This window comes from Pelobates fuscus, chromosome 2 (genome assembly GCF_036172605.1).
Source record: "Pelobates fuscus isolate aPelFus1 chromosome 2, aPelFus1.pri, whole genome shotgun sequence".
NCBI lineage: Eukaryota > Metazoa > Chordata > Amphibia > Anura > Pelobatidae > Pelobates > Pelobates fuscus.
Genome location: NC_086318.1, coordinates 267,957,139 through 267,979,490, shown reverse-complemented (window position 1 = coordinate 267,979,490; position 22,352 = coordinate 267,957,139). Strand labels below are relative to the sequence as shown.

The window sequence follows — 22,352 nt, the reverse complement described above, 5'->3', positions numbered from 1 at the left end:
GATAGTACACGTGTCTCCCCCTATATGGATGGCGCCGCAACGCCTGGGGGGCATATAACGAGACTCCTTTGGGAGGGCAGGGCATGGGCACTACACGGGGAAGTGACACGCTCCCAACTGACTGAGGAGCATAACAATGGCAGCTCAACCAGACGGATTCCGACCGTTTCCCTTAGGAGTGCTGAATGCTCCTCACGACTAACTAGGGGTATGTGCGTTGTAAAGGCCTCGGATGGTTTAAGTTCTCCTTCGACAGCCTAGGTGCCTGGTAACTAAGGTTTTGGGTGGGGGGACATGGGGGGACCACTGCCCACCTCTACACGTGCTCATGGTGAAGGCTTTACTCTCTCTCCTTATATACTCTCCCTCTCATCCCCGCTCCTCGGCTCCTGCCTCCTTGTGCGGCGTCCTCTCCTCTGTCGCGGGGCCGGTCCGGTCTTGCCTCCCTTGTTGGGTCTCTCCTCTGAGTCGGAGGCCTAGGAACCTGGGGGGGGGGATCTTTCTGGGGCAGGGGAGGAAGGGGCTACAACGGCTATAGCTATAGCTATAGCTATGGATGTTAATAACGGGCTAGGAGACGCTGATGCATATCGCCCCGCCTCCCTGAATGTCCTCACCCTCAATTGCAGAGGGTTGAACATACCAGAGCGACGGACGCACCTGCTTCGGGACCTGAGGAAACAGTGCATATCAGTCGCAATGATACAGGAAACACACTTCCGAAAGGACTCGGCCCCCACGCTACGAAACAAATTCTACCCGACGAATTACTTTAGTGACCACCCGACGGCACGAAAGGCAGGTGTCGCTATCCTGGTGGCGACGGATCTGGAGTTCCAGAGCCTGGACTGCCTAATGGACACGCAGGGTCGCTTCGTATACGTGAAAGGAATCATCGCTGGTACAATGTACACCTTCGCCAATCTATATCTGCCGAATAGACGACAAGCGCAATTCCTCAGGGGTGCACTGAATAAACTGAGCACCTTCTCTGAAGGGGCCCTCGTCCTGGGAGGGGATTTCAACGTTCCTCTGGATCCTATCATGGATTCCTCAACGGGTCACAGCAGTGTCTCAGAACTCCATATACGCTCCATGAAGAGAGCTCTTGGCAACATGGACCTTGTGGACTGTTGGAGGACTCTCCATCCGACCACCAAAGACTTCACACACTACTCTGCCCTACATGATCGATACTCCCGTATTGATTACATCTTTATCCGACAAGTGGGCCTACAACGACTGATTTCGGCAAAGATGGCTCCCGCCACGTGGTCGGACCATGGTTCGGTCGTGGTAGAACTGGACTCACCCGTCTTTCGACCCTCTGCATGGACATGGAGACTCAATGAGGCTCTCCTTCTCGATTTGGACGCTCGCGAGCAAATCACCCAGGCACTGAATCACTATTTTCAGGACAACGACGGGCAGGGAACCTCCCCAATCTCGATCTGGGAGGCACATTATCCGGGGCACAAGAGCGTTATCCGGGGCACGTTTATTCGAATCGCATCACAAAAGAAAAAAAGGGCGACGCAAGAAATGTCGGACCTATATAAGAAGATCACGGTATTGGAGCAGCAACACAAGCGGTCCCAGCTGATGGAAACGTATGGGGAACTAATGCAAGCTAGGCGGGACCTGCGAGATATCCTCACGAAACGTTACCTCCGGTCCTTACAGCGGTCCAAAGGGTTCTTTTACACCCATGCCAACAAAGGGGGTAAATACCTGGCACACCTCCTGAAGAGAAATACCACCCGCACACAGGTGCGTAGCCTGCGCCTCTCGTCGGGGGTCATTTCGAACCTCCCAAACAAAATAGCGGAGGAATTTAGGGACTACTATCAAACCCTCAATAACATCCACGCAAGGGACAGACGGGACGCAGTAGACACGAAAAATGCGCAAATACGGGACTACCTGGAAAAGGCCGACCTGACCACAATCACCCCGGGCGAGGCGAAATGCTGGATGCCCCGATCATGACAGATGACATCGCAGCGGCCCTGAAATTGACCAAAACGGGCAAAGCACCGGGCCCAGATGGACTCTCCCCAGGGTACTATAAAACATTCTCATTGATCTTGCTACCGTAGTTCACGAAATCTGTTAACAGAGTAGCAGACGGAGGGACTTTGGGACCAGAGTCTTTTGCAGCTATAATAACTGTCCTACCGAAGCCAGGAAAGGATCCGATGGAATGTGGCAATTATCAACCTATATCCTTACTGAACGTGGACACCAAACTGTTCACGAGGGTCCTGGCTACAAGACTCCAGTCGATCCTACCCGCTCTGACGCACGTGGACCAAACCGGATTTGTACCCGGGCGGGAGGCGCGGGACAGCACCTTACAGACGTTTGCGATACATAGGGCGAGATCATCACGACATCCCCTCCTGCTCCTCTCCACGGATGCCGAAAAGGCATTCGACCGGGTGAAGTGGCCCTACATGCTCGCAACCTTAAACAAGATGGGAATGGGACAGAGGCTACTAACATGGATCGGAGCGCTGTACAACAACCCTCGAGCAGCGGTGCGGATTAACGGAGCTCTCACCACAGACTTTGCAATCTCAAACGGCACGAGGCAGGGCTGCCCCCTGTCCCCGTTGCTTTTTGCTATGGATCTGGAGCCCCTGCTCCGCACCATCAGACAGCACCCTGACATCCGGGGGTACCCTTAGGGAGAGGTGGAACATAAGGTTGCTGCATACGTGGATGATCTCCTATTCTATGTCTCATCGCCACGCATCACATTGCCCTGCCTACTGTTAGCCTTCAACGGGTTTGGCAAGATCTCAGGGCTTAAACTTAACCTGTCTAAATGCGAAGTGCTCAACATCACCGTCCCTCAAGAGGAATACGCAGCCCTGGAGGACCTTTTTCCTTTCCGATGGTGCTCCCAGAAAATGAAATACCTGGGAATATGGGTGACGACTGACCCGGAAACCCTCTACTCGCACAACTTCATCCCATTACTGAGAACGATCTTGGCGGACCTGAATAAATGGGCCTATCCACACATCTCCTGGCATGGTCGGATCGCTGTTCTCAAAATGAATGTCCTACCCAGGCTTCTATACCCTTTCCAAACGCTACCACTCTCCATACCTGCAACCTTCTTCTCCACACTAAAATCGTCGGTCATTCACTATGTTTGGAGGGGGGAGAGATCCAGACTCAGATACGACATACTCTGCTTACCACGTCATCGGGGGGGACTAGCACTGCCCGATTTTAAACGTTATCACCAAGCCACGGTTTTACAGCGCATTCTGGAATGGAACATACGCACATCCCCCAAGCCGTGGGTAGTCCTGACCAGGGACAGACGTGGGGCTCACCTGCAGGCCGCCATATGGGCGGGAGGGGCAAGGAATGGCAACAAAGAGGATACGAATCTGATAGCACAAACTCTTACTAGCTGGAGAAACATGAGGGACCAACCACACATCTCACCCATACCCAGCCCTTTGATCTCCATCACGGATAACGAGACAATCGGGGGAGGAATCCCATCGACGACGTGGCCCTTCGCAGAAGGAAGGGAACATGTCCCCATCTCCACTATCCTGCGGGACGGCACCCTGCGGACCCTGGACTCCCTCTTGGGAGATTTACCTGGCTCACCTCTATTGGTACTACGTTACATGCAGATTAGGCATTATTTTAACTCGATACGCAACAACCAACGCTTACACAGAGATCTCACCTGGTTCGAAGCAAAATGCAAAAGAGGCCTACCCCTAGAGAAAGCGATATCTACGCTATTCCAGCACGTCTTGGTGGGACATCTGACGGAAAACAACACCTTCCGTCGGCAATGGGAATCGATGCTGGACACTTCCTTCACACCCCATGAATGGGAAAATGCACTGCTATGGCAACATAAGAGTTCCACCAGCTCGCAATACCAAGAAACTAACTATAAGTTGCTCACACTGTGGTACAGGACACCAACGCTACTCCACAGGATCTTCCCAACGACACCGCCGACGTGCTGGAGATGTGATGAAGAGAGGGGCACGACGCTGCATATCTGGTGGGAATGTAACGTGATTGTGCCATTCTGGGAGATAATTCGGCAGGAATGCAATGAAGTCTTGGGGGAGATGCCAGGATGGTCTGCGGCTCTATCGCTACTACACATTTCGGAGATGTCTATAGCGACGTACAAGAAATCGATCTTGCGCCACCTACTCAACGCGGCGAAGGTCCTAATCCCGGCATACTGGAAAAAGAAAGAGGCACCTCGACTGGAAGAATGGATCTGCAGGGTGGAGGACATTCGGGGGGCGGAGGCCTTGCAAGCGTCCCTGCTAGGGAGAGGGGACAAACATGCTGAGAGGTGGCAACCATGGGTTGTCTATTTGTCCCAGGAACGTTAGATAGGGTAAGCGGCTGGAGGGGGGGCGTGGCCGGACTATGCACCCATCCCATTCTGGGCACCCGCGAGGGGGACCTGTAGGGTGCTGGGACCTGATGCCGCTCAGGGGGTACTGGAGCTCTTGTGACCCCATTTATTTCTCTATCCTTTCTTCCTCCTTCTTTCCTACTCAACTCAATACCCTTTCACCCTACTCTCCACGCTACCGAAAAGCCATGACAGACAACGATACGCATGACCAGCCAGGGATAGAGGTGTGTCCTAAAATCCCTCCAATCCTGAGAGCCATATGCTCGCCCCCCGCCCCTTGGTCACGCCTAGACACCATGAGAAGGGCCGCAATAAGAAACCATATGGTTCATGGGAAAAGCCCAGTGTCCTAGTGGGGGGTGACAGGGGGAGCTAGGGATGAGAGATCAAACGATCCGGGCAGTATAACGGCCCCTAAAAGTTCATTGTACATAGGCCTGGACGGCCCCCGCCTGCCTGACGTTTATACCTACCTAGCACAACGGCGGCAGGCCTCCCTGCCTTATTATTGAGTCGGGCCTGCATATCCATAACTCAGTCTATTTCTGTCATGCTTTGTATGCTTACTTTGATCTTTGTCATATCAACTGCTGCCACAGACCCAGGGGAATTACCGTACATTTGTTTGTTTTTTAGAGGCCTGCGTGCCTCCTTTTTATGTTGGTACCAGGGAGATCTGTGCATCTCATGATCTACTGTTGTATTGCTATAACGTTTGTTTGAAACCTGCGTGTTTCTACGTAATAACTCTTCGTAACTTTCATGTAACACTTGAAAATTCCAAATAAAAAAAGAGATTTAAAAAAAAAAAAAACTAAAGGGGTTTTGACCCCTTCAGCGCCACGGGACGGGGACCCTGAGGGTGGGGGCACCCTCAGGGCACTATAGTTTTAGGAAAACCGCTTTGTCTAATATTAATAAAATTATAGGAAAAAATATAAATAAACTTTTTAAAAATCATTTGGGGGAAAAAAAGTCAGTCATTTTCAGCCAAGGGCATTCTGAATTTTCGGTTTTAGTTTGGGCCCAGAATTTTCCTTTCGGTGCATCCTTATTATTTTTATTAAAACACTAATAGGCACACCATACTGTAGAAGGTAGAAATTAGTTGTCTCTTTTAAAAGGTTCAACATGTTGAGATTTATTTAATAATTAGTCATTTAATCTCCATGTAGAGCTTTTATTTTCAAATGCATCCTTTATTTGTACAAATGCATAATAGCACTATGATCAGTCCAAGGAGTAGTAATAGTCTTTATTTGCCATTATGTAATCTATTCTAGAATAAGAGGTTTTGAAAAACCAGGTGACATTTTTTATATTAGAATTAAATATTCTCCATATATCCAATAGAGCATAGCTCTTAAAGGATCACTATAGGGTCAGGAACACAAACATGTATTCCTGACCCTATAGTGTTAAAACCACCATCTAGCCCCCTGGGCCTCTCATGCCTCCATAAATATATAAAGAAAATCTTACTGTATTCAAGCCAGAAGCTGTGAATCTGCATGCTGTTTGCCTAAAAAAAAAAACCAAAAAACAAGCAGTCTGCTGACATCATGAAAAGTGGTGGCCTCATCCAATCACAATGCTTCCCCATAGGATTGGCTGAGACTGACAAAGAGGCAGATCAGGGGCAGAGCCAGCATTATTCAAACACAGCTGTGGCCAATCAGCATCTTCTCATAGAGGTGAATTGAATCAATTAATCTCTATGAGGAAAGTTCAGTGTCTGCATGCAGAGGGAGGAGACAAATGTTTGGATGCATTTTAGGCAGCCATGACCCAGGAAGGATCTCTAACAGCTATCTCAGGAGTGGCCAGTGAAGTTATCACTAGGCTGTAATGTAAACACTGCATTTTCTCTGAATTTTTTTTTTTTTTAAATAATGCCGATTGATCCTTACCCATGTGTAAGTAATAAATGCTTTTTATACTTTGCGCACATCTTTCTACTTTTCATTCTGGATGCATTTTATTTTACTTTTCCATGTACTTGAGATCTGGAATACCATACATTGTAATTAGAAAACTGCCTGATAGCTACATGGATTTTTGATACGCCCTGTTTTAACAGTCAAAGTGTGGGTGATCCATTTGGCAAATATCACTATTATAAAGAGATCATACGGAGTTGCACTGTTATTTTTTTTATTTCCCTATAGTTGGATTGACCCATATTTGTATTCATGTATTTGTGGAAGATTTGAGGAGATCTTCGGGTTTAAATCTACAACTTAGAGGGAAGTTTCTTAACTTATATTTTTCTTTCACTGGAGACACTTGGTGTTATATACAATATTGGTGAAATTATAATATCACAGAGTGATATAGTGAAAGAGTCTGTACTTTTCTCTATATGTGTCTCATCCCACCATGTTTCTGTTATGCCTATTATATCATATTGTTTAGTGTATGCTATTGCCTCTAGTTCCCCCATTTTGTTATATAGGCTCCTTGGATTATTAAGCATACATTTAATATTATTACGAGTAATTTGTACTTTTTGTGAATTTTCAATATTACATACCTCCTCTGTTCTGAGCTTTCCCCTACCCCCATCACCACCTCCTTTGTTCTGAGCTAAAGTCCATCTCCTTTCTATCCTATCTCCATTTTCTATATTGCTTTGACCCTGTCCCCCTACTACTAGTTTAAAATCTCTTCCAACCTTCTAGCCATCCTATCCCCAGGCACAGCAGACCCTCTTCCATTTAGGTGCAATCCATCACAACTATACAGGTTGTACCCAAGCGCAAAAATCGGCCCAGTGCTCTAAAAACCCAAAACCCTCTTTCCTGCACCAAGACTTCAGCCACGCATTTACCTCTCTAATCTCCCGCTGCCTTTGTGTGTGTAATTTCATTTTAATATTATACATTAATATAAAAATACACAAAGTATGAAATTATTCATATACAAGATAGATATATTATGTATGTATATCATACATACACATTATGTTATTATTATTTGTGAGAGCGATCAAATGGCCCCCCCAGGGCCCAATTCAGCAGGGGGAGGTAAGTCTGGGCTACCAGGCAGTCTCCCCGAAGCAGATTACAATGGAGGCAAGTGTCGGGTAGGCTCTGGAGCTGAAAGTGTGATGGGATTTCAGCATGGTCAAAATTTAGTAGGCCGAAATCTGCACATGGCATATGCTAATTAGTATCTGGTTACAAACAGTTGGATGAGTCATCAGTATACTGAGCATGTGTGGAAGTGGATAGTAAAATCTAGGGATCGACCGATTATCGGTTTTACCGATATAATCGGCCGATATTCTGTATTTTCGGCAATATCGGTATCGGCCAATAGGGATACCGATATTGCCGATAATACCTCCCAGGACTGCCAGGCTCATTACAAGCCCGGCGGTCCTGGGGGGGCGGGCAGCAAGCGTTTACTCACCTCCCAGCAGCTCCTCCAGCTACCCAGTGTAAATCTCGCGAGACCCGTGGCAACGCTCTGACGGCCGCGGGTCTCACGAGATTTACACTGGGGAGCTGGAGGAGCTAGTGGGAGGTGAGTAAACGCTTGCTGCCCCCCCCCCCCTCCCCACAGCTAAGCCAATGCCACTGACCCCCCTCCCTGGCAAGGCAACAAACAGGGAGGGGGGGGCAACAAAAAATAAATAATGATAATTAAACATATAAACAAATATTAATTTAATATAAAAAAAATCATTAAAAATGCCCCCTACACACATACTCTATTATTATACAGATACACTAAACAAACACATTGTGTATATAATTCAGTGTGTTTGAATAGTGTGTGTGTATATAATTCACTGTGTTTGAATAGTGTGTGTGTATATAATTCAGTGTGTTTAAATAGTGTGTGTGTATATAATTCAGTGTGTTTAAATAGTGTGTGTGTATATAATTCAGTGTGTTTAAATAGTGTGTGTGTATATAATTCAGTGTGTGTGTGTATATAATGCAGTGTGTGTGTGTATATAATGCAGTGTGTGTGTGTGTGTATATAATGCAGTGTGTGTGTGTGTGTATATATAATGCAGTGTGTGTGTGTGTATATATAATGCAGTGTGTGTGTGTGTATATAATGCAGTGTGTGTGTGTATATAATGCAGTGTGTGTGTGTATATAATGCAGTGTGTGTGTGTGTGTATATAATGCAGTGTGTGTGTGTATATAATGCAGTGTGTGTGTGTGTGTGTGTATAATAATGCAGTGTGTGTGTGTATAATAATGCAGTGTGTGTGTGTATAGTGTGGGTGTGTATAATAATGCAGTGTGTGTGTATATAATGCAGTGTGTGTGTGTGTGTGTGTGTGTAATGCAGTGTTTGTATAGTGTGTGTGTATATAATGCAGTGTGTTTGTATTGTGTGTGTGTGTGTGTGTGTGTGTGTGTGAGAGTGTGTGTGTGTGAGTGTGTGTAATGCAGTGTGTTTGTATAGACACACACACTATACAAACACACACTGCATTATATACACACACACTATACAAACACACACTGCATTATACACACACTATACAAACACACACTGCATTATACACACACTATACAAACACACTGCATTATATACAGTGTGTTTGTGTAGTGTTTATATAATTCAGTGTGTGTTTGTGTAGTGTGTTTATATAATTCAGTGTATGTTTGTGTAGTGTGTTTATATAATACACACTACACACACACTCTGCATTATATAAACACACTACATTCACTATACACACACTACACAAATACACACACACTGCATCCACTACACACACTGCATCCCCTACACACACACTAAACAAACACTGCATCCCCTACACACACACTAAACAAACACTGCATCCCCTACACACACACTACACAAACACTGCATCCCCTACACACACACTACACAAACATACACAGCTCCCCTGTCTAAACACACTGCATCCACTACACGTGGCATGTATATTTTGTGCATTTACCTTTAGAAATAGTTTTTATTTTCCAAAATGGTAAATGTACAGAATATCGGCAAATTATATCGGCTATCGGCCTGAAAGTTCACAGAATATCGGTATCGGTATCGGCTCTAAAAAAATCAATATCGGTCGATCCCTAGTAAAATCCTTTGTCTTCAACAAGCCATGTGGTCTGCCATATAAGGTGATCCTGAATATCCTATAGGGGTTATACTGTATGGGAGGGGATATGCTGTTAACAAAAGTCCTGTGAACAAGGTATTTGTCTCTCAGATATTTTTGGAACAGTTCATCTGAGACCCGATCGTTACGTGAATAAAGGCCTTTTACTTCCTGAAGACCTGTGTCCAAATCTCTATGTGTGGCTTCTGCGGTTCGTTCGTTATTTCCCCTGTAACATTTGGTGCATTGGCGGGAACCTCATCGCATGGAGGCCTGTGCAGAGATTTGAGACGGTAATCTTTTACCAAATCCTCTATGCTGCACCCCTGGACTTCTACTGCGTGGACCTCCTTTCGTCCCGGCGCCACTGGCCTTTTGTCCAGGAGATCATGGCTTCTGCGCAGTGAGTACCGGGGTGCCCCATCGATGAGTTTGAGCCCAGGTCCAGAAACTAAAAGGTAAGATGAATACAGTTAGAGCGGTAGGCCCACAAGGGGTTTGGAATTGGAATTGGTTGTATGGAATCTGCCCTGTCTTTCGGGATGGAAGAAGCAAAGGCGCCCTGCTTATGTTGACATTAGACGCTCTGTAGTCAGCCCGTCTAATACTGTGGTTTTGGGTCAGACTGAATTCTGGTGTAAATAGTTCATGTGGGACACCGGTGTCCTGTCTTGACTAGCGTATCTAGGGTGTTAATTTTGGTCGCTAGGTCCAGGGGGCCGGGAGACTAGCAGACTCTGTTGTACATTATCGTTTGCTAGATCTCACCCTATCTTGGCTAAGTGGTAAGGCCACTTTTAACCACTAGATTATTGATGGCGTAAATAGACTAAATGGGTCCTGGTGTAAATTCCGCCCACTAGTTTGCTATATGTGGTGTCTGGGCAGCGAAGACTAACCGATTTTTTGTGAAAATAAATCGATAGTTCTCGAGGTGCTGGTCAGTTAGAATAGTTGGGATTATTGTAAATGTTGTTAAATATACTGTAGTTGGTGAATTGGTTAAATTGTATGTCCTGCTAGAAAGCTTGAGCTCTGCCGTCTAGTGTAAATTGTGTGTATAACTGTAAAATAGTGCACGGTACCATAACCACTAACATGTATTATAATTACTGACATTGTGTATTGTATAGAACTACTAAAAAACTGTTTTGTTTTGTGTTATATGTGTAACACCATAACTGTTAGTAATTGACCTGTGATTTAAAATTTTTACCATAAACTACTTCAAAATACCATAACCACGTTGTAATACCATAACCACTTTGTAATACCATAACCACTTTGTAATACCATAACCACTTTGTAATACCATAACCACTTTGTAATATCATAACTACTTCAAAGTATCATAACCACTGATATTACATTAACGACACTAAAATTACTGTTGTACATTGTATGTGTAACCCCTTAACTATTACTAATTGATAATGTAACTAACACCATAATTATCCAACTGTACAATTATTACTAACCGTACCATAACCACTGACTGTAGTGACAAAATTGTTGGAGTGTTATGTGATCAGTTAGTTTATGTGGATTAATAGTGTGGATAATTGTATGGTTTGCTTAATAGTTGCATTGATTAGTATATAGTGTTTGGTGGGTCTTGATTTTACTTGTGTGTGCGACGTCGTGATATTGTTGAGCGTGTGAGGATCCTGTAAGTGTATGTTTGGGCAATGTTGTGCTGGTGATAAGGAGATTGGTGTGACTGTTGAAACTGTTTGTATATTTGTACAGCTTTTGAATCAGACGTTCTGTTGAAATCATCTTCTGATTCACAAAGCAACTGTTGGTCCTTTGTCGTGTATGTTAAAAAAAAAAAATTTGACTACACTGTAGTAGGGAGTGGCCTGTCCTGGTGGCCGCATGTGGCAGTCTTGACTTAAATTTAGTGCAGGGTGTACATGTGGCTGTATCTAGTAGGCCAGAATTCTATGATCAGTTTCCATATATTGACTGTTGGAAACAGATTGTTGAAAAACTGCCTTGGTGAATTAAACTGTGCCATGAGGAACAATGGAGCCACATGGTGGTCAGAACTAAGGACTTAATTCCACCTAGTTTGGACACCTCCCCCCCTTGCATCTGATTACCAACCCCCTATTCATCCTCCAGAGCCAGAGTAGCCATTCCCCCACTCTTCCTCTCAAGCAGAGTCTATTGGATCAGATAATTCTCAGCAATGACGTTGTACTATCATTGAAATAGCACTAAAAACTACTGAACAGTCTAAAATACAACTGTAAGAAAAGATCAAATGGTATAAAATGCTAGAGTACACTTTTATCCTTCTTTAGTTACTGGATGGGCCCCTCCCAGCTTTGTTCAAAATATCCCCTTTACTAAAATACAAACTGAGATGCTTAATTTACCATAGAACGTAAATGGTGCTGACATGATCCATCTAAAGGCCTATCAACAAGCCATTATTGCTGGCATGAAGGCAGGAGGGAAAAAGGCAATTAATATGTCAAAGACGGCTGAGGTGTTGCAGAAGATTGATGAGTCACCTAGTGCTTTTTATGAAAGATTACTGGAGGCATACAGATTGTATACTCCTTTTAATCCAGAGGCTCCTGAGAATTCCCGAATGATTAACTCAGCCTTTGTCAGCCAGGCCCAAGGTGATATTAAGAGGAAATTACAGAAGTTAGAAGGATTTGTAGGGATGTCTATATCACAGTTGATGGAGATTGCGAATAAAGTATACATGAATAGAAAAACAGAGACAAAGAGGGAAGAAGAAGAAGAACGTAAAATGAGGAAGAAGGCAGATATACTAGCGGTAGGTATTGCAAGTTAGAGAGACCGGGAAGAGAGGTGAATAGAGGAGTTGAAAATAGGTTGAGTAGGAGACCACTAAGTAGGAATCAATGTGCATTTTGTAAAAAGGAGAGACATTGGAAGAATGAGTGCCCACAGAGAGAGCATTATGAAAGTAATAGACAAGAAGAGAGAAGAGTACGGGGAGGTTATAGTGGTAGTTATAGAGGAAGAAGAAGTTATGGAGGGAACGGTGGGAATAGTAGAGGGAGTGTTCAAGGAGACAGATATTATCCACCCACACAGAGACCTAGAGGAAGAGAGGATAGAGATTTTGTGGGTCTGTCTGACACTATCATGGAAGACTATTGATACCGACCGGGCTCCATCCCCCTTGGCCGAGCGGAGCCTATGGTCGATGTAGCAATAGGGGGAAAGAGGAGTTCTTTTATGATAGACACTGGTGCTGAACATTCCGTGGTGACTAAATTAGTTGCTCCTCCTTCAGGAAGAACTATAACGGTAATAGGAGCAACTGGGAAGAGCGCTGCTAGACCGGTTCTTAAGAGTCGCACTTGCATTCTGGGAGGCCATTTGGTGAAGCACCAATTTCTATATATGCCTGAGTGTCCAATCCAACTTTTAGGACGAGATCTATTATCAAAGCTTCAAGCTCAGATAACTTTTCTACCTAATGGATCAACGTCTCTGAAGTTTAATAAATCACCTGGCATAATAGCGGTATTGGTGCCAAAATTAGAAAAATGGCGTTTCTATTCTGTAATGACAAATGCAAACCCAAAGAGTGATGGATCTGTATTTGACATTTCAGGAGTATGGGCAGAAAATCATCCTCCAGGACTTGCTCGTAACATCCCACTGATACATACTGAGTTAAAGCTCGGGGTGTATCCTGTTCGCCTTTGTATGTTGTTCTTTTATCTACCCCAACAGCTGTAAAGGTGGCAGATGTGACTCCTTGGATTCATCACTCTAGGGTTAAACCAGCGGCAGATTCCTGGCAAGCTACTCCAGATCGTGAAAATCCTTGTAAGATCCGGTTGAAGCGGGTGACTCAGTTGGAGTGAGTGCTGAGTATTGGGACATCGTGGTTGAAAATAACATCCGAGATCAGCAAGTAGGTGTTTTGACGGCCATAATAAAGCCTGACCACCTACTTCCGTTTCATAGCCAGAGTGTCTCGAAGGGAGGATCAGAAGAACGCCAATCTTTGCAGCCCTCAGTCGGGAAGCTGAGGTGCCGTCGCACGGTTGAAGAATAAAGATGAAGACCGCAAGTGTTTTATTATGTGTCTTAGTATTTTTATGATTTTTCAGGAGGGCAAAGGTAAGGATATTCCAAGCTGTGTTAGTTGTATTAAGACTACGAAAATAGGTAACCAGATATCCCAGACCCTAATTTGGCACTCACACTATGAATATAAAGGATCTGTGTCTAGGGGTAGGTACTTAGATACTGATTATAGTGTGTGTGTCAACCGATATCAGGTGAGCCCAAGTGTTTTGATCCCCAATTCCAACCCTGTACAATTTGGTTGGTAATTTGGAATAGTAACTCTCAGGGGACCTTGATAAATAGGACGGTGATAAATACCATACATTCCACGGGTATTCTATTATTTGATGCATGTAAGGCGATTTCAGATAGTGGAAAAATTTGGAATGTATGTGGTAATTTTAAATGGGAACGGACTTATGGGTTCAATGATAAATATTTATGTCCCAGTAAAAGAGCTACTGATCCTGACTGCCCAAATAGAGACTTTAACTGCTGCCCATATTGGTCATGTGTAGGGTGGGCAACCTGGGGTAAAACAGTAGACCAAGATATAATTATCCAAATGTTGCCCACTGCACTGTATTGTAAAACTATGGAGTGTAACCCTGTGCATATTACCATTTCCAATCCACAGCACTTTATTGATAAGTTTGGGAATCTCTTTGGGTTTCAAAATACATGGTACAGGAGTAGATCCAGGGACCATAATATATGTAGGTCTTGAAATGAAGACAGTAGCAACCCAGACTCATCAGGTTTTTCATTCCTCCTATGAGATGAGTATTGAGGATAAAATTCCCCATAATGTTAAAAACATATTTATTAATTTGGCTGAGAGTATTGCAGGTAGTCTTAATATAACTAATTGCTTTGTATGTGGAGGTACTAATATGGGAGATCAATGGCTATGGGAGACAAAAGAGCCCTGGTTCTTAGACAGATGAACAACAGATGCCTTCTCAGTCTGATCATCAAGTAAGTACTAGAGAGTTAAATCAGAATGGCATTAAAAGACATCTATTATAGGTCACGTATGTTTAGCTAGAAGAGGGCCAATGTATAATACACCTGTTGGCGAGTTAACATGTTTGGGACAGAAGGCCTACAATGCCGATACTAAAGATACTACTTGGTGGTCAGCTTCAAATGTCTCGGAACCTACTAATCCGTTTGCCAATTACACCAATTTGAAAGAGGTATGGTTTGACTTATCTGCTACATCTAATTGGAGAGCCCCATCAAATTTGTACTGGATTTGTGGTAAGAAGGCATATTCGGAGTTACCACAAGATTGGGAAGGTATGTGTACGAGGTATGCTCAAACCATCCTTCTTCTTTTTGCCAATCTAAACAGGAGAGACCTTGGGAGTTAACGTTTATGATCTAAATCATAAAAAGAACAAGCATCTTCGAATATAGGTAGCTGGGAAGATGATGAGTGGCCTCCCCAACGTATCATTAATTATTATGGACCTGCTACCTGGGCGGAAGATGGTACTTATGGTTACCGAAACCCCATATCCCAATATATATGCTCAACCGTATTATAAGACTACAGGCGGTGGTTGAGATTATCACCAATGAGATAGCACAAGCGCTCAATCTCCTAGCTAAACACATTACTCGAATGAGATCAGTAATCTATCAAAATAGATTAGCTTTGGACTACTTATTAGCAGTATAAGGAGGTGTATGTGGGAAGTTTAATCTAAGTAACTGTTGTCTGCACATAGACGATGAAGGGCAGGCAGTGGCTGAACTTACAAGCCACATGGTCAAACTGATGCATGTACCAACTCACATCTGGAATGGGTATAACCCGAGTAGTTGGTTTGGAAGTTGGTATGAGCAGTTTGGAGGGATTAGGGCGTTAGTAGGAGGAGTAATATTCATTATATTCTTATGTCTCTTTTTGCCCTGCCTGATTCCATTGGTGGTCAGATCTATACGTAGTATTATAGAAAGAAAGACAGCTGCCCATGTAAAGGCTGTCTGGAAGTATGAATCTCTAGCCCAGAGAGAGAATAATCGGGATGAGGAATGCTGAAGGAGTTTGTGATGATGCTTACTAGGTCTGTTCTGATTCATGGTTACTTGAGTGGTGTTGGCAACTTATGATTAGTGATGCATCTGGAATAATGTTATATCAGAAGCATCAAAGGGGGGAATGTGATGGGATTCCAGCATGGTCAAAATTTAGTAGGCCGAAATCTCCACATGGCATATGCTAATTAGTATCTGGTTACAAACAGTTGGATGAGTCATCAGTATACTGAGCCTGTGTGGAAGTGGATAGTAAAATCCTTTGTCTTCAACAAGCCATGTGGTCTGCCATATAAGGTGATCCTGAATATCCTGTGTGCTGATTGGTCTGAGGAATATAGGAGGGGTTTATACAGTATGGGAGGGGATATGCGGTTAACAAAAGTCCTGTGAACAAGGTATTTGGCTCTCAGATATTTTTGGAACAGGAGTTCATCTGAGACCCGATCGGTACGTGAATAAAGGCCTTTTACTTCCTGAAGACCTGTGTCCAAATCTCTATGTGTGGCTTCTGCGGTTCGTTCCTGTTATTTCCCCTGTAACAAAAGCAGTTACGGCGTTCCATGCCGCCGCAATGGCTTTACAGCTCATTATAATGGGGACAGCATGGAATGCCGTAACGGTGTTCAAGGATTCATAAATTAAGAACTTTAGGTAATTTTCAGCTTCCTTACAGTGGCTCTGTCACCCCGAACTTGCCTTTCTTCTATCATTTCCACTTTCCTTTACAATCTTTTTATTTTCTTTCCAACACATTTCTCTTTATAAATATAGGACAAAGTAGCGACTACTTTGTCTTACGTATTTTACCTACATTTCAATCTTGACAGTGTGGTGCTTAAGGAAAGCTCCACTTCCTTTGTCACAGATATTTTCCCCACAATACTTAGCTTTCCCTCTAGTCCAGTGATGGCTAACCTTGACACCATATATTGTTTCTGGACTACATTTCCCATGATGCTCAGCTAGCTTTTAGAATCTAAAAGCTAGCTGAGCATCATGGGAAATGTAGTCCAGAAACAAATTATGGTGTCAAGGTTAGCCATCACTGGACTAGTCCTTCCACATAGCCTTGCACCAGTCACCAATCGCCATCAACTGATCTGCTTCGAGTATGCGCAGGAATTAGTTCTCATCGCACTCGAAGCAGAAGGCATGGACGTTGCATCACTGTCAGTAATTAGAAAACAGGGGATCTGGTGCAGAGAAGAATAAATAGCACATTTGGGTGAATTTGAGATTTATATAAAGGGAAACTATAAAGCAAGGATCAAAAGTCACCCAACAGGCAGAGAGTGCCTATCTGATTGAAAGACAGTAGAGGCATTCTTAATCCTGCAATGTTATTATTGCAGTTTCTAAGTAGAACAGGGAGACTGCACCCAGACCACTTCAATTAAGTTAGTGCCTATAATGTCCCTTTAAGAGGAGTTGTATAATGAAGGGGAGTGGGGCGCCCTTAAAAAAAAATAAAAATAATTACAGTTTTTGGATGTGACACAGATGCTTTAAAGCTGGTCTAATTTTATAGCGTCATCATAAGGAAATTTTTAGATTTCTAAAAGTTACTTATTTACCGTTGGTTTAATGACGGGTGCCGAGTTAAGTGATGTAGCCATGTGTTCCGTACAGCATTCCGTAAATCATGATTATGCCGAGCTGATAATACTCCTATAACAACATCATATTTTCTCTGCCTCCAGAGAGGAAACCAAAAGTAGAGACCTGTGGAAGAGAACAAATGTTTGTGACACAGACATTATAAAAAGGAAGACATACTACATGGAAATATATTTGGCCCATCATCTGCAGCTCAATAATCCTCATCCCGCTTTTCTTATGTACAACTTTTTATGCAAAGTAAATTAAACAACGAATTTAAAGGACCACTCCAAAGGTAGAATGAGAAGAAAAATAAATAAAACACTGTTTAGTAGTTATATCCCCAAAGAATACATGCATGTTTTTTATTCGAGGTATAGCTTAAAAGACCTAACAAGGGGGGCGGGGCCTGACTGCCTAGCTGGATGGACGTGGGGCTCCTCGGCTCCTGAATTAAACCCCAACAAACAGCCTGAAATCCCCGTACAAACTGCCATTCAGCAGCCACAAGACGGCTAGAGGGACTCAGGCTACCACACCGTTACCCGGGTTGGCCCCCGTCCTACCGGCAGCGATGTATGCTGGGCAGCTGGGACTGCGGCCTGCCGCGAGGCTCTGGCGGGAGAGGCGGCCGATCTCCCGCGCTTAGTCCGGCGGGTCCTCTCCTGCGCCTACTGGGGCCCCGTTCCCCCCCCCCACCTGTGGGCCGGGGGGGTTATCCCGGACCTCACCAGAAGGGCAGAGACCACCTCCTTTAACCGAGTGGTGAACGGCTCGAATGGAGACCGCACAGCGAAATCTAAGATGGCCGCCGGGCCCAGTACAAGCCGGAGAACATGCTCCCACCTGAAGCGTTGGAGACAACACCCTTCACTGCTACCGGCGGACCTCAGGGCACCCTATTTGAGCTCCCACCTCACCCACACAAAAAGGAGTAACGGATACAGCATGCAGGCATCATATTGGACCCCAGACTGACGCCAGCTGCAATAAAAGAACGAGCACACTCCTGACCACCAAGCACCTCAGCCCTCAAGCAATCAGCGGGGACTTGATCAGGGCCAGGACGCAGGGGACTTGATCAGGGCCAGGACGTCAGCCAACTCGGCACTGCTGCAAGACCAACTAAGCGGCTGCTAACAGTATCTGATCATAATACTAGCACTGCATATTATTTGTTTAGCATCTCCTTGTTTCTGATTTTACTAGTACTGATGCTATTACTACAGAACTGTATAGCAAAATGCCTAAGTACACATATGTGCTGTGTCCGACAAGCTCAGTAACTCTCTGCCCCCTGGTGGTTACTCTATAGCATTGTGGAGAAATCTACACTTGAAACAATTTTGTAAAGCAAGTACCTTAACAATAGTTGTTTGAATCGTACACCCATACACACAGAATGTACATACAAATGTAATGTCTTAGTCATCTCAATAGTTATGTGTGAAGTGTCCTCTTTAACTAACCTGCTGGACGTAATGCATCTTCTCACAACTCAAATGGTTAATTACGCAAGTTATCTATATTTAAAAACAAAAAATGTGCAAATTTCTATGCCACTGTCTAATATCTGTAACCCTTGTGACACGCTGTTGTGGCGTCTGTTCATATATTGTGTTCACCTGCACAACCAAAATAAAGAATTAAAAAAAAAAAGACCTAACAAAAGCTGCATCTCTTATGAACTGCAGCCATTGAAAATCTTTCCCTTCTTCTAGAGAGACTAACAAGTACCCTCACTGAAAAGCTATACCTGTGTGCAAACGCACAGACTTATACTGCAGAGGGTACAGAATGAAAGCTGTTCTGATCCAAGGTCAGAGAAAACGTAGGTGGGGGTAGACAGGCGCACTCAAGTAGAGCAAACCTGCATTTCCGTTAGCTCAGGGGAGTCAATGGAAGCAGGAAGTAATCTTAGTAGTTTTACAGCTGAGGGGGGTTTAATTAATTTATTATGAAAATTGCAATTTCTCATAGAAATCGAAACTTTTACAAAGTTCCTTTTAATGGGATATTCATCACTCAGAAAACACTTCAGCAAGCTAAAGTGTTTTATGGGTATGGAATGGTCCTATAACAGTTACAGTCCCCTGGCTTTCAAGCAGACAACAGGTCCGGTTACTTCCTGGTTTGGTTAGCACAGTTGAAAAAAACTCAAGAGGCAGGGAATTGCTCAGAGCACCTGCCTTGCAAAGACTTCTTCCTTGAGTTACATTGGAAAGTCTGATTTGACAGCCACACAAAGTCTGGGTGGGGTTAGAAGGGGAGGGCTTGCAAAGGCAGTAGCCAGTAGAACTCCAACTTGTACAAGCTGTTTTTAAACATACCCCTGACAAAAATGCATAATTAAATGTCAGCAAGTTTTAAGCCCTTAACCCCTTAAGGACGGAGGAAGATCTATGCCGTCCGTAAAGCTCTAATCGCCGGCGGGCGGCATAGAACATCCTAGCCACCCACATGGCCGGCACCATGAGCCCGCTGCAGATCGCGGATGGGGGGCATGCCTGGCCCCCCAGGCAGACCACTGTGCCCAGTGACCGCAGCCTCTGATCACAGTGACAGGATGTCACTGCGATCGGAATTTACCATGTGTCACACGATTTTAAAATCGTCTGACATGTAGCTGCTGCATTTTCCCCCTGCAGATCGCGATGGGGGCATGCTTGGCCCCCCCAGGCACTCCCCCTGTGGCCAATTACCGCGATCTGCAGGAGGTGATCACAGTGACAGCCAGTCACTGATCACTGTTCCTGTGTGTCAGCCAATGATGTGAAATTATATATTTTATTTTATTTTATTTGTAGTCGGGGACAAAAGCCGTGTACATGATAAGTTAGATATACGAGCAAGTCGGTTGTGGTGTGCCGAAACCGACGTATCGGGGGAGGCCTGTAATAAAAGAGGGCAAAGAGTTGAATAAGATACCTTACTACACATCTTTACGTTGCAAGATTCATAAAGGCTTGTCCTACTCAACTCTAGCTCTGGTTGTGGTATGTATCTAGTAATATACTGTGGATTTAGAGCATCCTAATGTTTATGGTGTGAACAGGGACATTTGTCTGGAAGCATGTCCTGAAAAGGCATTGGGGTTGAGTTCCCCCCTAGTTAAGAGGGTTCTGAGGTACATTATGGATTTAGCTGTAGTGAGTGATTTTCCCTGCAGTTAAATATGGGGCATATTGGAGATTTGGTCCAGTGAGTGATAACCTGTAAAGGTCTGACATTTTGACCGGCACCTTATTGTCTGTAGGATAGTCCTTATATCCCTACGTATTACATATGGTAAGAGGATGTGAACAGTTTGGTACTAGGATGGGCACTTAAGATATGGTGTATTCCAGCCAGGTAAGTTTTGTAGTGTTAAGAGAGATTTTAGAAATTGTGTGGGCAAAAAGGAGAAGTGTTGCAATGGCGACTAGTTAACGAATATCGGTATTATGGTTATCGGTGGTAAACTTGTTGTACAGGTGAAATCTCTATTGTATGCTCGTGATGTATAATCAGAGAGGGCAGCCCAATCCAGAAATCTGCCAAATGCCATGAGGCGAGTTAGTGCAGTATGAAGCCATGGAATGTGGGTATAGCCAGCTGCTTTGTTGTCAGAGAAGCACTTGACAGGTTCCCCTATCCACTCCTACCTCCCCAGGCCTTGTAGGTGGCCACTATGGGGTAGATTTCAAAGAAATGTTGACGAGGAATGGAAAGGCTTTTTTTTGTTTGTTTTTTTCCCCAAGAGTCTCAACTGGACAGGCATCTCAGAACCAAAAGTCACCAAATTGGCTGTGAAATCAGTGTGTGCGGACACATTGGTCCATGTAACTGGGAAATGATTAGAAATGGCGGGAATAATCTGGCCTCCTATTCCAGTGTGGTATGAACCGTAGCCATATGTGTAGGACTGCTTACAACTAGTGCCAGAATGCAACTGTCGGTGGGAAGAAGACTCAGCGGTCGGGAAATAAATGTGCAGAATAATTCTCATGGCGAACTTCAATGTGCCCAGTAGGACTGTAGATCCATTCTTCCCCCCCGCCCCCGCTTGTTCTTCAGAAGGAAAGGTTCCCAGGACTCTGATGCGCTGTACCTTCTCTGTAGGTGGACATGTTCTGTAGCTTATTAGTGTCAAGATGAATGATCAAGAAGATCAGTTTGTGAAAGAGGAACCCATAGTGAGGAAAAGTGCCATTGTGTGAATACTAACCAGAGCGGGGTGAGGGTGTTCTATCGCGAGGAAGTTATCTAAGATAACGGGTGACTGCAGGACATTCGCAAATATTGAGTGTTAGTCAACATAGTGTGTTAGCAAATAAGACAAACAGCTTGGGGTTACTCTTTGCTCTAAAAGTTACACGTGTGGGAAATTCATGACACTCCCTCCATAAAATGCCATGAACATGCCCTCGGGATGGCTGAAGAGGTAGAAGCTTGGAGGCATAGGAAATGTCTGTCTTGCACACCCAAGCTCCGGTCAACCCCTTTGGCATAGTGCTGGGAGAATTCCTTAGAGGAAATCAATGAGTTGAGGCTAGGGGTGGGTAATTAATATGGTTGAATACTTTCTTAAGCAACGTGATTGTGTTGCAGGGTCTATTAATGCGGACTGAAGGTTCTGACACTCGTGAATACCGGACAGGAGTATGACCAGACCTGTGTGGAACTGGTGTGTGGACACCTTGATTTAGAAGTCGACTGAGTGACGGAAGGGGTGTGCTTAGAGGTAAAACTCCAGGTTGTGAATGCAAACCTTCTCGATGGGGAGGAGAAGTTGAGCCACTTACGTCATGAAAGTCTGAAGGCTAGGATGAATTCTGGGATAGTGAATTACTGATTGAGTCTGGGATTCTGGTGTATAGAACGACATACAGATCATTGTAGTAGTAAATCTTGTACTCCAAGACATCGTGGGAGGACGCAAATCACTAGGAGAGCTGTCACTGGTTGACTGCTGGAGGACGATACACCCCACCAGCAGGGACTACACGCACTATTCTGTAATCCATAATCATTACTCCCGGATTGACTATATACTAATTAGACAGGAAGGACTCTCTCGACTGAGATCGGCAACCATAGAACCTGCAACATGGTCGGATCATGGCTCGGTCCAGA

The 22,352-nt window shown here is 44.4% G+C and overlaps 1 protein-coding gene across 1 annotated transcript in view; it reads right to left on the bottom strand.

The window, feature by feature from the left end:
- The window catches only part of B3GALNT2 (beta-1,3-N-acetylgalactosaminyltransferase 2), a 331,198-nt gene that overhangs the window by 236,763 nt on the left and 72,083 nt on the right, over positions 1–22,352 (bottom strand). Inside the window, exon 2 of the mRNA XM_063443383.1 lies at positions 17,213–17,360. Within this exon, the coding sequence (XP_063299453.1) occupies positions 17,213–17,360 (148 nt within the window). The remainder of the gene's footprint in view (positions 1–17,212; positions 17,361–22,352) is intronic.